Raw genomic sequence first — 15,196 nt, 5'->3', positions numbered from 1 at the left:
TGTTGGTCACTTGATTGGCTGTTGTGAAGGGGTTTCTCTTCACCATGGAGATAATTCTGCGATCATCCACCACTGTTGTCTTCCGTGGGCGCCCAGGTCTTTTTGCATTGATGAGTTCACCAGTGCTTTCTTTCTTTCTCAGGATTTACCAAACTGTAGATTTTGCCACTCCTAATATTGTAGCAATTTCTCGGATGGTTTTTTTTGTTTTCGCAGCTTAAGGATGGCTTGTTTCACCTGCATGGAGAGCTCCTTTGGCCACGTGTTTACTTCACTGCAAAGCCTTCCAAATGCATGCACCACACCTCAATTCAACTCCAGGCCTTTTATATGCTTAATTGAGAATGACATAACGAAGGGATTGCCCACACCTGTCCATGAAATAGCCTTGGAGTCAATTGTCCAATAACTTTTGGCCCCTTTAAAAACAGGGTGGCACATGTTAAGGAGCTGAAACTCCTAAACCCTTCATCCAATTTTAATGTGGATACCCTCAAATGAAAGCTGAAAGTCTGAACTTCAAATGCATCTGAATTGTTTTGTTTAAAATTCATTGTGGTAATATCTATAATCAAAATTAGAAAAATGTTGTCTCTGTCCAAATATATATGGACCTAACTGTATATTGTTTAAGAAATCATAATGTTCCGATTCATTTTTTTTACGTCCTACATCTAGGACCCTTAATATTCCGCAGCATAAAGGATTGGTAGCGGAATATCTGCATTACGAGTTGAGAAGTGCTGCTACAAGCAGATGTAGCACTATTTGTGAGACAACCCTTCTACACCGGCAATTGTCATGCTTGTGACACTATACATTGCGGCAACTCGTCCACCTGGCGTGCAACAATATGGAATTGAGACTAATCTATGGCACAGCATGGTGAATGTTCTTTGTCCTTTTAGTCTAAACAGCAAAAAAAGTATTGTGCTGATTAACTAATAGCAGCCATCAAATAATAGTTATAATAGTTCAGCGTTGTCTAAATCAATTCTCTTACTGGAACACAGGGTTTATAACTTTTCTTTAAAAGCTGCCATCAGTTAATATTTTGTGTTATTTGCCCCATGTTACACACTACTTGAACAAGCTAACATACTGTAGTAAATTGACAGTTCTGCTTACAAGGTGGCCATACCCTTTATTTCCCGGCCACATAACCAGTCACTCTCATATTCACATGGCATTCAACTTCTTTATTCACCTTCCAAGAATGCAAAACAATTACTGGTAAATCTTACAGTAAAAAGCAATGATCTTAAACAGTGACCATACACCAAATGCAAATTTTAATTTCTAGAATGCAAGTTATAATATTCTGTACTAATAAACCTAATTTGTTTATCGAAAGTATAAATAAATGATCCAGTGTATTATTCTGAAGCCTTGTTAAACCTAAGTGCAAACATATGCTAATCTTAAAAAAAAAAAACACTTATAAGATGTTTGTTCTTTTTAGGTTCTAATTACAGTTACATTGTCCTATCTGCAACGACGAGCAAAACATAAAAAAACTATAGGAGCAATACCACTGGGCAAGAGGTTTGGCATTGTTGTGTAAGTCTAGTTTACCCTTCTGTTGGTCATCCTGCATTGGTATTCATTGTCTGTTCTGAAGTATTATAGGCGGATGTCACGTACATGTGCTCTCTATTCTAGGCCTGTGAATTTCATCAGCAGTTACTCAAACAGATGGTCTTACGGGGCCGCATGTGGAGCCACAGCTACAACAGTTTTTCTTTTATTCTTCAATGAATATTCTAATTATTTTGACTTTGTTGCACCAACCTGGGCCAAAGGTAGGTGTGTTTCTTCAGGCCTTTGGGTATATTATGGTTTGGGACAGAGGTGGATAAAGACAGAAGAGGACCCCTGTGCAACAACAATATGGGCACTTTGTAATCCAATAGCTCATCATAATGCACAATTCCACCTGCTTTGGAGGTGGTGGGTCCCCATCCTTCTTAGCCCCTGTGTGGCAGCTACACTCGTTGCACCAATGCTATGCCTGCTCCTAACCTAGAAGATACTTAGGTACTTAGTCGACTCTGTACATCTATGTCAAACCACCGCTCAAATAAATTACTAAATAAATGCATAATAGAATAGTCTATAATAGAATAGCCAGGATCTTCTAATATGGTATCTCTAAAGTTCAGTGCATGACCTATTTTCTGATGATGTTTTTGTACATAGCTCTAGTCTATCTCCTATCTGCGCTGGAGGTTGGGATGGATTATTACCCTTTCTTTGCCTGCTTATCAACAGACCACAGACTAATAGGTTCAACTTTAGGATTCTGCTACTCTCTTTGCTGGTAAGTGATAAGAAGGTCTATGAACACAGCTTATATTTCCACCAGCACAAAAATTTTGACTTCAAAGTTCATGCCAATAAATGAGAAACTTACAAGTTCTCGGAAAAAGTTTTGTATCAAATGGTCTAACTAGACATTTATACACTACTGCCTTTGTGGGTGCTATGAAGTCAACATAGGGAGACATTTAGCTCTGGTGGAAACAAATTGAACATAACTTTCAAAAACCTTGAAAAAGTTGTGACAACTTCCAGGTGTGTGTCATCTCTGAGTACTTTTAAAATAGAATTGGTGAGCAGGAATTCACCCACCTCCCAAAACAATTTATATGAGCATGTAGCCCTTTCAAAGATCAGTCCAGCAAGACTTATATATGGCCAGACCGCTCTTCTATTATTGCAATTGATATAAAGTTGTAGATCTGAAGCCTCTGTCACTCCAACTCTATTCCCCGCCCAGTCCCACTTGCCCTAGCTTGACTGACAGCCTCATTGCTGTGTGACTTCAGGCAAAGGTGTTGTCAGTCAAACAGGAGGAGGCGCTGGTGGGCAAGGAATAGAGCTGGAATGACAGAGGCTTCAAATCTACAGGTAGGAGAGAGAGGTAGGAAGCTGCAAACGTTATCCAGATGAATCCACATGAGATTGAGTCCAAATGCAAAAGTCCAGGTTGGTGCTCGTTCCACTGGTGAGCACAGCAAGCACAGGAAAACACAGGAATGGATCTGGCACACCCACCCATGTAACATGTAGATAACCTTTATTCCGGCATGTCAAACCGCATTAAAAACATGAGAAACACCTGAGGCGTTTCTGGAGCATAGTAAGTAAAATAAAAAAATGAATTGCTGAACTTTTGACTAACATTCACAATAGAAATGCGGCTTATTTGAGTGCCACCAAACACTTTGTCAATATTCACAAAAGAGATGTCTCCCAGTTTGAAGAGGCAATAAACAAAAATTAACACGTGAAGCTTTTTGGATTTTAAAACTTGACACCCAATATCCTAAAGGGATAAATTCAAGAAATGACTTGTTTTATATCTATTGATGTTTCAGCATTTGATTTCAGCTTTTCTTCACTTCATAATCAATGTAAGGCTGCCGTCACACTAGCAGTATTTGGTCAGTAATTGTCAATAACTGGAGTGCGGTATCGTGGGTAATACGGGGTCCCAAAAAGACCTGCTTCAGAGCGTCCAAAAAGAGAGGAGCACTCTGTACCACACGATCATCACGCTCCCAAAGTGTCGTTGCCCACTCCAACGCCCTGCCCGACGAGAGATAAAATAAATCCAACTTTCGCCCGTTCCGTAGGGAAACGCGCCGCCAGGAGCTCGAGGTGTATGGAGCACTGGCTTACGAATCCGCGACATTGTTTACTGTCACCAGCAAACTTGTCAGGAAGCGGGAGACAGGATATAGTCAAAGCCGAGGTGGCAGCGGACAAACTGGCTGCGGCTACACTTGCAGCCTGAACAGCGACAGCAGTGACATCCACAGCTGAGGTTGAACGCTCTAGAGCCGCCAACCTTCCCTGTTATGAAAGGCAATTCAGTACCACAATGGACATAGCGGTCAGAGCACATACAGTGATCTGACAATAACCCAAAAATCATAGAACGAGCTCTGAGACATGGGAACTCTGCAGACCGCAATCCCTAATCCTCTCCAAACAACACTAGAGGCAGCCGTGGATTGCGCCTAACTCTGCCTATGCAACTCGGCACAGCCTGAGAAACTAACTAGCCTGAAGATAGAAAATAAGCCTACCTTGCCTCAGAGAAATACCCCAAAGGAAAAGGCAGCCCCCCACATATAATGACTGTGAGTAAGATGAAAAGACAAACGTAGGGATGAAATAGATTCAGCAAAGTGAGGCCCGACTTTCTTAACAGAGCGAGGATAGGAAAGATAACTTTGCGGTCTACACAAAACCCTAAAGAAAACCACGCAAAGGGGGCAAAAAGACCCTCCGTACCGAACTAACGGCACGGAGGTACACCCTTTGCCTCCCAGAGCTTCCAGCAAAACAAATAGACAAGCTGGACAGAAAAAATAGCAAACAAATAGCAAAGAAGCACTTAGCTATGCAGAGCAGCAGGCCACAGGAATGATCCAGGGAAAAACAAGTCCAACACTGGAACATTGACAGGAAGCCAGGATCAAAGCATTAGGTGGAGTTAAGTAGAGAAGCACCTAACGACCTCACAAGATCACCTGAGGGAGGAAACTCAGAAGCCGCAGTACCACTTTCCTCCACAAACGGAAGCTCCCAGAGAGAATCAGCCGAAGTACCACTTGTGACCACAGGAGGGAGCTCTGCCACAGAATTCACAACACTTCCCTCCAGCTGCTGGATGTACCGCTGTAAACGCTGATCGTCCACCATTTACTAGCCAGACCCAGGCGCTAGTGTTCTGTTAGGACTGGCGGAACGCACCAAGTATAAGATGAAATAATATTGGTGCGTTCGCAGTCCGGGGTCCACCGTGCAGGTGAAAAACCTGCTGCTAGTAAATGGCAGCGCTATATGGTGTTGGAAGCGAACCCTGTAAAGCCACAGGTCCGCAATACCACACTAATGAGTGCAAGTAAGGAGTCAGCGAACTCAATCCCAAGACTCAGGGTTGAAGTCAGTACAGACTACTTGCGCACCACACCGCAACTGGGTGTGTTAGGTATAGTAAGAGCACCGAAGTGCAAACTGTGCCGTGCTGGCAGACACCACTAAGTACCCGGACGTGGGTTAGGAAGCGCACTACTGGCGCGTGGCGCCGCACTGGCGGTCACAGCAATAGACGCTGATTCATGTGTAACACGTTGAGTGATTAGTCGTGCGCTAGGTAGCAGCCATACTCTTTACGCGAACAGTCATACAATAGGGTTGGGGTATTTAATGAACGACTTGCACTCACAACAAACACACGTATACAAATGTACACTAGTGCATGGCCATGCGGTCATGCGAAGCTTATATAGCTGCTGTACGTTCAGGACCTTCCAATAAAGGACCAATGGGCAGCTGCCACAGAAATTAGCCCTTTCAGGACCTTCCAGGAGTACGAATGGGAACCACTGCAGCATCTGAGCATGTGACCCTCGATCTCCAACGGGAGATCTCACCCTGGGCATGCTCAGAAGGGAAAAAGCAGGACTTAGTCCCAAAAGCGTCCGCTCGCTGCTGCCCAGCACTGGCTTTAATGGCAAAAGCTGGAAAAGCAACAGCAAGCCTAAGCATAGAGTGAGACTGAGCCAGACGCAAGGACCGACGTCTCCGCTGAGCAGGTTCCACTGCGGCAGGAGAAGAATGGGAGACCGCACCAGAAACGGCCCGAGATTCCCCCTGTGCAGAAGCGGGAACTCGACCCCTAACACCTGATTTTGGCTTACAAATACTGAGGTAAAATACTGAGCAAATACTGCTAGTGTGACGGCAGCCTAATTATTCCATGTTTCTGATTGGAGCTTTTGTCTTATATAGTTTCATGTCTTTTTGTTTTTTTATATCCTATGAGTAAGGGCGCTTGCTATGTGCCAGAAACGCACCAGGTGTTTCTAATTTTTTTAATGCGGTTTGACATGCTGGAATAAACGCTTCAAATCTACATTTGCATATTCGTTGAAACACTGATTTCTCTGTAACAGAGGAATAGACTGGCCATGTAAAGGTATTGCTGTATATGTCTATGAAAGAGCTACATATAAATAGTCTAGGGTGTGAAATCTTGCTGACAGGTTCCCTTTAAAGAGATAAGGTCAATTTTAGTGTATTGTCCAAAAATGCAATAAAACAAGGTTGAGGAGTGTCAATGGAGGAATTACCCTACAACTTTCACGTACAAGTCAAAACTGAAGAAGGATCAGGCTGTCTTATCCTGGGATGAGGGTTTACAGTGGCATAAATCAGTCTCATAATTTAAGGGATTGTCAGTGGAGGACTTAGCAGTGAGACCACCAGTGATAGGTAACAAGTGGATAGGTGATAAGTTTTGAATATTTAAGAACCTTTTTAAATCCGGCCAAAATTTGTGATTAGTTTATTATATGGCTATATCAAAGGATTTGTCCGAGCCTTTATCCACTTGTCCCCATCCTGCCAGTTTGAAGATGTTTTAGCGTTGTACTAATAAAGTCTGGATTTTTAGAACGGTGAGTGCCACCCTTTTTTTCTGTTGTTGCATGGAAAGTTTATTATGTGGATCTATCATTCTTACTATATAAAAGAAATAGAAGTCTAATGAATTTTGCTAAAATTCTTTGCAGGTTTTGCGTGCAGCTGGCAGATATGCTTCAATGTCAGAGATTAGCGCATGTAAGTTTTCTCCATTTTTTTTATGCCCACAAAAATAAACTATAATATCTAGTTGTAGCCACTATAATTTTTTCCATTGCAGCAAGCTGTTATACAGAAGGAATATTTTATTATGAGATTAGGCACTGAGCTATGAAATAGCATTTAAGGTTTATTACCTGCACTTCATATTGCCTCATTAAACACCAAGCGTTATCTTCTCTGTAGGCCTCAGTAGTACTCATCTTCACACCAGTACCATCTCTACTCTGCTGCCTGTTTCTGATGGGGAGATTTCTACAAGTGTTAATAATGACCATGTTCTCTCTTTATAGACAGATGGAAAAGAAGGTATTTTGAAAAAAACTATTTTTGCCCATAGTAATGCCTCTCTAACTCCAGACTTCCCTTATGTGGGGCTTTATGGTTCCATTCCATTTCAATATGACAAAAATATGGTTTGTAAATTGTATCATCCTAGGAGGAAGAGGAACCTTTGTTACCTCAGCACTTGACCACCTATGTCCGACATCTCTTAAAATCTGCTCCAGAAATGTGAGTGTGCTTGCAGTAAAGTTAATAATACGACAAATACTCTGTTAGTTTTAGGGCTCATTTAGGCTACTTTCACACATCAGGTTTTTTGTTTCCGGCTAATGTTCAAAAAAACGGATCCGTTGCAAATAGTGTAAAAACTGATGCAATGAGAGAGAGAGAGAGAGAGAACCGGATTTGGAGACCGGATTCATTGTTTCACATCTCCGTTTCACTCGTTTTTGGCCGGTTCCATCACTGTGCGCTTTTTTCTCGGGACGAAAAAACATTCATCTGGCATTTTCTCCGTCCGCCGGAAACGACTATTTGGACGGATCCGGAAAAAACGGATGAAACGTCTGGCCATCAGGTGCAATCTAGTGCAAATACAAGTCTATCAGAAAAAAACGGATCCGTTTTTTTCAAAACTTGCCGGATTGTGCCTGAAACAAAAAACCTGATGTGTGAAAGTAGCCTTAGACAAGACATGTGTAACATTCTGAGATCTCCTAGGACAGTATCCAACCTCATTCAAGCTCTACAACACAAACACAGCCCTAGTAATGTCAGTGACCTCAGCATAGAAACAGATGGTAATTCAGCAGTAGACAGCAGCCCATTTCATAATTCAGTGCACGCAAATTATGAAAAGAGAAAGTTATTTCTCTTAGGTCCCCTTCACACATCCGTGTAATACCGGTAATGGAAAAAAATATATCGGTGTCATCATTAGTTTATACTTCGAGTTTGGCATAAGAAAAATCAATTCCAAATTTTCTCCTATACTTTGCAAAGTTAAACACGTAACCCCTTCTGATGAAGCACTAAGGCTAGGCAATGTTTATTTTGGGTCCGCATTCGCCGTCCCCGCTAGCGCAGATCCCCGATCCGAGGGACGGACCTCGGACGCACCTCGGACGCTGCAAGCAGCGTCCGAGGTCCGTCACAAAAGAACAGCACATCGCTAGCACGTGCCGAAAATGGCATGCGCTAGCGATGTGCTACAGGCACAAATAACATTGCTGTCAATAGGTGCGCTAACGGACGCGTTGCACGGCGTTAATTGCGACATTTTTGACGTGCAATGCAGTCCGTTAGCGTTAACCCATTAACGCAATGTGAACCTAGCCTAATAAGCACTTTATCCTCAGTTACCTTAGTGATCATTTTGGTACTAGCTCCACTTGGAGGTAGTACTGGTGCTTTCTGGGTTATGAACCACGGGTATGGTTTATGACCTACATATCGAGGATGCATAGCACTACGTATCTTAATCTCCGTATCCCCGATATTTAGGACTGGCAATTTTTTTTTGTTCATGTTGATGTATTATATCTTAGGCACCAAATGTCTTATGCAGCATCATGAACTCCAGCACTGTGGATGATATCCGCATTTCTCTTGTGGTGAATTGACTCCCTTATATTACTTGAACATTTGTGCTTGTTGCAACTGTCATATAACCATTATGTGTTATACTTACAGCTGGGAGTCATCAACACAAGAGTAATTCCCTATCATTAGACATAACTATATGAAGGTTTTTTACTTTACGTATAATCATTTTGACTGTATATACTAACTTTTGTGTGTATGAGCATGTATACTTAACTGGCCCTTGCCTATGGAGTGTCATTCCTCATCTAGAGTACTATTCTTTGTCTTTCATAAACCCCACTTATTTGTCTTTTTAAGGTTGTAATATATTTGTATATATTCAATAAAGTTAGTTAGTTGTTCTATTTAATTTGTTTGGAGGTCTTTCTCTTTTTGGAATATTGTATTGGCCATTGTCATCCGCTGATGAAAAAAAAACGGACATGTCTCTGTGTGGTTTGCACGGCACATGGGTCCATGAAAACACACGGAGATGAGTGCAGAACCATAGATTATAATGAGTACGTGTGGTATCCATGAAAAAAATAAATACCACATGTACCTGAAATACGGATATGTGAAGGGGGCATTAGATAAATGTGATTCCGTGCAGTGTCGCTGTCAGAGGCAACATTATCCTGCTGTCACTGTGATGAGTGATGTGTCAAATATTCTGTCACAGTCAGCAAAAGCCTGTGTAGGTTGTGAAAATCACTTCGCCACCAGAAATAATGCTGAAGTGTTCCTTACTAATAAAGATTTACTCTCCAAATTCCACACCTCCCTATCAGCTGATCAGTGACATGTTAATTATAAAAAAAGCACCCTCTGTTACCTCAGATGGCTTGAGGCAGTGACTTTTCACAACATATTAATACCATATGAACTATTTATGTACAATTTATATGGTAATAATGTGTTATGAAAGCATCACTACCTCAAGCAATCTGAAGCGGTATAGGCAGTATATGAGATCATGTGACCATTTGTGAACGCGCATCTCTTCATAGGCAATGGGGTCACATGATCTTCTATGGCGACTTTTTATTGATGGATCACTGTCCATTCTGTCGTTCCCGGGCACGTGAATTGCATGAAAATAGGACACATACATTGTTTATTATATTAAAATAACGTATATTGATGAAATGCTTGTTTTATGCACTGCTAGTTCTAGAATTAGAATAGATAAATAGTGGCCAACCATTTTAAAGGGACTGGATAACCCTTTCTGTGCATCTGATGATATGTATGAATAGTTGTTTGGCTTTACAATAGAACATAATAAAATGTAATCTCTTGTTACCCCTTACCTGCTTGCCCATTAGTCTTATTGGTCTCCTATATGTTTTCCTTCTTTTCTATGTAGGAATGAGCGGACTCCTTCACAGAGATGGAAGATGTATGCATGGGATACGCATTTTAAGTTTCCAACCAGGATGATAGTTACAGTGGTTCTCTGCTTGATCTGCCTGTATAATGTATGTTACACACCAATTAAGCCTAAAGTCCCCCATACACATTTGATGACTGTCGGTTGAATGACGGTTTGACCGAATGTTTGACCGGCAGCTATCTTGGATGTCCCTCACATACACAGGAGCGCTTGCTCGGCTGAGTGCTCCTGTGTTCTCTATGCGAGAGCCACTGCCAGACACGTCTGACAGGACCACACAGGAAGGTCAAAAGGAATGGCAGTCTGAAATCGGACATGATGGATCCTTAAAGGGGTTGTCCACTACTTGGACAACCCTTTGTTGATTACAACATTCCCTCATGCAGGATAAAAACACTTTATACTCAACTCTGGTTCATTCGCCAATACAGCAACTTTGGCGGCAGGTCTCTCATGGCGTTATGTCACATGAGCCTTGCAGATAATCAGTGGCAGGACTAATAGGCCTCTTCATTCTCACTTTCTTCAGATGAAACTGACATAGGGAAGATGTGAGAGCTGCTGCTGCTCACTGGTGGCTTCTGACTATCAGTTACGTCTGAAGGAAGTGAGAGAGAAGAGTCCTTTCAGCAGGTGCTAATTGGCTTGAACACATAATAACTTCATGAGAGCCCTGGGAGACTATGCCCCAACAGCAATAGAATGACACCAGAGCCGAGTATAAGGTGATATTGTTTTATATGTGGAAATATTATAAGTGAGGAAGGTTGACCAAGTAATGGACAACCCATTTACTGTAACTCTCCCAACAATCAATTGTCCAGGGTTCTCATGCACATTAGACTGTTGACTGACCTGTTGTATTTATTGGAGGTTTAGGACGGCTTTTTGAAGTCTAGCTATTGACAGGATGTCCATCTTTTACTATCTACACCTAATGTTTGTTTCAGTTTTTCCTTGTAGATTTATTTATTTCACCAAAAGCTGTGAACGGCCTGGACAGTTGGATATTGGAAAAAGTTAATCTCTCCTTTTCCAACCAAACCATATTCATGTTACTATTGTTAAAAGGTTAGATGCCAAACATTAGTAAATGTCAGTCGGTACAGTAGGTGCTACTATTGGCACTGACACTGTTCCTGTGTCTGTTTTTTTTTACAGATTGCTGGTTTTATTCAACCTTCCCTTCTGCCTTGACAAGTGTTATCTATGTCTTGCATGTGCTCTCAAGCTACAGGTATCATTGATCTTTTGTATTCACCACCAATGATGATAGTTTATAAAAAAGCAAACAAACAAACATCTTTACAGTTTTGTACTGATAATTCCAGTTGGTGCTGTGCTAAAATTTAAGATAAAATAGACTATTTAGCATTTAAAAAATGTCCAAATTTCCAAGATGTATCTTTGGCATTGTAAAAAACTATGTGGGGAAGTTGGTTCAGATTCTATTACTACTGCACTTTTGCAGCATTTACTAAACTATTTTTTTTGTTTTAGAAAAGAATTGAAGAAACTTTATAAAGGTGCCTCAGAGATTCCAAAAACTGGCCGCCCTGCTGTTGTTTTGGTAATGTTTTGTAATTAATGTCAGTAATCTGATTTATTACCATCTTGGGCTTCTGAAGAACATTGTTGTGTTGATCGTTGATGTTTTCCACCTTTTTCACCAGACTTACGCAACAAAACCAAAGTTGAGATAAGGCTCTAATACAAATGTGTTATTAAAAGAATGTTTCTGGAGAATGTTTGCACAAGCACACCTGGCTAAGACGTGTTTATTCTCTCTGAACATGAAGTAATTCATCTAATTTTGTGATAGCTGGCCCAACAGACAGACCACAAGGTAGCTGCACTTGCTGACGAAGCCTATGACTCTTTGGCTTCTGCACATGGTTTGTTTAAGATCTCAGCATCATTCAATACTATTACTATTACGTGTCACAAATATCCACAAGTCAAAATAGGCCTGAGTTAGTACAAACAATAAAATGTCTTATACTGCCTCTGTACAGATCCCTGGTTAAACCGCACATGGAGTACTGTGTACTGTTTTGGGCATCGGTGCTCAGGAAGGATATAATGGAACTAGAGCGAGTACAAAGGAGGGCAACAAAATTAATAAATGGGATGGGGGAACTACAATACTCAGAGAGATTAGCAAAATTAGGATTATTTAGTCTAGAAAAAAGACGACTGAGGGGCGATCTAATAACCATGGGCAGCACGGTGGCTCAGTGGTTAGCACTGCAGCCTTGCAGCGCTGGAGTCCTGGGTTCAAATCCCACCAAGGACAACATCTGCAAGGAGTTTGTATGTTCTCCGCGTGTTTGTGTGGGTTTCCTCCGTTTACTCTGGTTTCCTCCCATATTCCAAAGACATACTGATAGAGAATTTAGATTGTGAGCCCCATTGGGGACAGTGATGATAATGTGTGCAAGCTATAAAGCGCTGCGGAATATGTTAGCGCTATATAAAAATAAAGATTATTGTTATTAAAGATTTATTATGTATAAGTATATAAGGGGACAATACAATTATCTCTTCGAGGATCTGTTTATACCAAGGAAGGTGACGGTCACAAGGGGGCATTCTCTGCGTCTCGAGGAGAGAAGGTTTTTCCACCAACATAGAAGAGGATTTTTTACTGTTAGGGCAGTGAGAATCTGGAATTCCTTGCCTGAGGAGGTGATGATGGCAAACTCAGTTGAGGGGTTCAAGAGAGGCCTGGATGTCTTTCTGTAGAGTCAGGGCAGTATTTGCCACTATGCACTTGAGGGCACGTGCCTAGGGCGGGATGATGCGGGGGGCGGCGGCACCTGAGCAAGTGTTTTCTTTTTTGTTTTAATTTAAGTACTGGGTCACCTCCTGACCGACTGCCCCCAGCCCCCCCTCAGATGCCTGCCTGCCTCCCTGCCTGCCTCCCACCCTCCTTGAAGATGTCATACTCACCCTGCTCCAGCGATGCCTGGTCTCAGCGCCTGCAACTCTTCCTGAGTGAGCGGTCACGTGGTACCGCTCATTAAGGTCATGAATATGGGCATATTCATGACCTTAATGAGCGGTACCACCTGACTGCTCACGCAGATAGAAGGTGCTGCGCCGGGAGTCAGGACAGAGCTAGAGGGATGTTAGGCGCTGCCACGCGGTGTGGGAGAGGTGAGTATGAGGGACAGGGGAAGGGGGGATGAAGGAGGACGGGGAGCCGAGCCATGCAAAATGAGAGCAGGAGCAAGAGCGGGGGGGGGGGGGGGGTTTGAGAGATGAGCCATGCATACAGGAGGGGGGGAGAACATGAGCCATGCATATGTGATGGGAGGGAGATGAGCCATGCATACAGAAGGGGGGATATGAGCCATGCATATGGGATGGGAGGGAGATGAGCCATGCATACAGGAGGGGGGATATGAGCCATGCATACGGGGGGATATGAGCCATGCATATGGGATGGGAGGGAGATGAGCCATGCATACAGGAGGGGGGAGAATATGAGCCATGCATATGGGATGGGAGGGAGATGAGCCATGCATACAGGAGGGGGGATATGAGCCATGCATATGGGATGGGAGGGAGATGAGCCATGCATACAGGAGGGGGGATATGAGCCATGCATATGGGATGGGAGGGAGATGAGCCATGCATACAGGAGGGGGGGATATGAGCCATGCATATGGGATGGGAAGGAGATGAGCCATGCATACAGGAGGGGGATATGAGCCATGCATATGGGATGGGAGGGAGATGAGCCATGCATACAGGAGGGGGATATGAGCCATACATATGGGATGGGAGGGAGATAAGCCATGCATATGGGATTTGAGGGAGATGAGCCATGCATCCAGGAGGGAGGTGGGTATACGAGTCATGCATATGGGATGGGAGGGAGATGAGCCATGCATTCAGGAGGGGGAATATGAGCCATGCATATGGGATGGGAGAGAGATGAGCCATGCATACAGGATGGGATGTGAGGGAGATGAGCCATGCATACAGGATGGGGGGAGATGAGCCATGCATACAAGATGGGAGGGGGACATTATACAGTATTAAGCATCATGTGGGGTCATTTGTTGTGAATTCTGTGGCTGAATTCACTCCTGTGGTCACAAGTGGTACTGCAGCTTCTGAGCTTCCTCCCTCAGGTGTTCTGGTGAGCTCGTTGGCTGCTTTGTTATTTAACTCCACTTGATTCTGTCTTCCTTGCTCCTTGTCAATGTTCCAGTGTTGGACCTAGCTTCTGGATCATTCCTGTGGCCTGCTGCTCTGCTTAGATAAGTGCTTCTTTGCTTTTGTTGCTACTTTTTCTGTCCAGCTTGTCTATTCGTTTTGCTGGAAGCTCTGAGACGCAAAGGGTGTACCGCCGTGCCGTTAGTTCGGCACGGTGGGTCTTTTTGCCCCCTTTGCGTGGTTTTTGCTTTAGGGTTTTTTGTAGACTGCAAAGTTCCCTTTGCTATCCTCTCTCTATCTAGAATATCGGGACTCACTTTGCTGAATCTATTTCATCCCTACGTTTGTCTTTTCATCTTGCTAACAGTCATTATATGTGGGGGGCTGCCTTTTCCTTTGGGGTATTTCTCTGAGGCAAGTCAGGCTTGTATTTCTATCTTCAGGCTAGTCAGCTCCTCAGGCTGTGCCGAGTTGCATAGGTAGTGTCAGGCGCAATCCACAGCTGCCTTTAGTTGTGTTTAGGATAGGTTCAGGTATTGCGGTCTACAGAGATTCCACGTCTCAGAGCTCGTTCTATTATTTTTGGGTTATTGTCAGATCACTGTATGTGCTCTGATTGCTGGCACACTGTGTCACTAGATTGCCTACATAACAGTCATTATACAGTATGGAGCATCATGTGTGGCATTATACAGTTTTGAGCATCATTTGTGGCCGTTATACAGTATTGAGCATCATATGTGGCCATTATACAGTATTGAGCATCATGTGTGGCCATTATACAGTATGGAGCACTGCGTGGCTATATTTTTTTTGTTTATAATTATTGATATAAACAGTGTCATCAGCAGTGCTAAATGGGTGTGGTTGGGACATTGATATGGGTGTGACTAGTTGTGAAATGGGTGGGGTCAGAAGCGTGGCCTAAAATTTGCCGCGGCGCACTACGTGCGCAGCAAACTTTATACCTCTTTCCCTTCAAAAGTTGGGAGGTATGGTACCACATTTGCCAGATCACGGCAAGTGCCGCAAATCCCATAGGGAATGAATGAGGCCAAACGCAGTGTTGCTGTAAGTGATCCGTTACATGGCAGATGCAGAAAAACT

At 43.0% G+C, this 15,196-nt stretch overlaps 1 protein-coding gene across 3 annotated transcripts in view; it reads left to right on the top strand.

Annotated features, from left to right (window-relative positions):
• LOC138676356 (stimulated by retinoic acid gene 6 protein-like) overlaps positions 1-15,196 on the top strand; it is a 128,465-nt gene that overhangs the window by 75,962 nt on the left and 37,307 nt on the right. For all 3 annotated transcript variants that reach the window (XM_069765560.1, XM_069765559.1, XM_069765558.1), the window contains exons 3-12: positions 1,463-1,560; positions 1,663-1,802; positions 2,200-2,320; positions 6,588-6,636; positions 6,844-6,966; positions 7,097-7,170; positions 9,896-10,007; positions 10,873-10,993; positions 11,084-11,159; positions 11,423-11,492. In XM_069765560.1, the coding sequence (XP_069621661.1) occupies positions 1,463-1,560; positions 1,663-1,802; positions 2,200-2,320; positions 6,588-6,636; positions 6,844-6,966; positions 7,097-7,170; positions 9,896-10,007; positions 10,873-10,993; positions 11,084-11,159; positions 11,423-11,492 (984 nt within the window). The remainder of the gene's footprint in view (positions 1-1,462; positions 1,561-1,662; positions 1,803-2,199; positions 2,321-6,587; positions 6,637-6,843; positions 6,967-7,096; positions 7,171-9,895; positions 10,008-10,872; positions 10,994-11,083; positions 11,160-11,422; positions 11,493-15,196) is intronic.

The sequence above is a fragment of the Ranitomeya imitator genome, chromosome 4 (assembly GCF_032444005.1).
Source record: "Ranitomeya imitator isolate aRanImi1 chromosome 4, aRanImi1.pri, whole genome shotgun sequence".
Classification (NCBI taxonomy): domain Eukaryota; kingdom Metazoa; phylum Chordata; class Amphibia; order Anura; family Dendrobatidae; genus Ranitomeya; species Ranitomeya imitator.
This window is presented reverse-complemented; position numbering and strand designations above follow the sequence as displayed.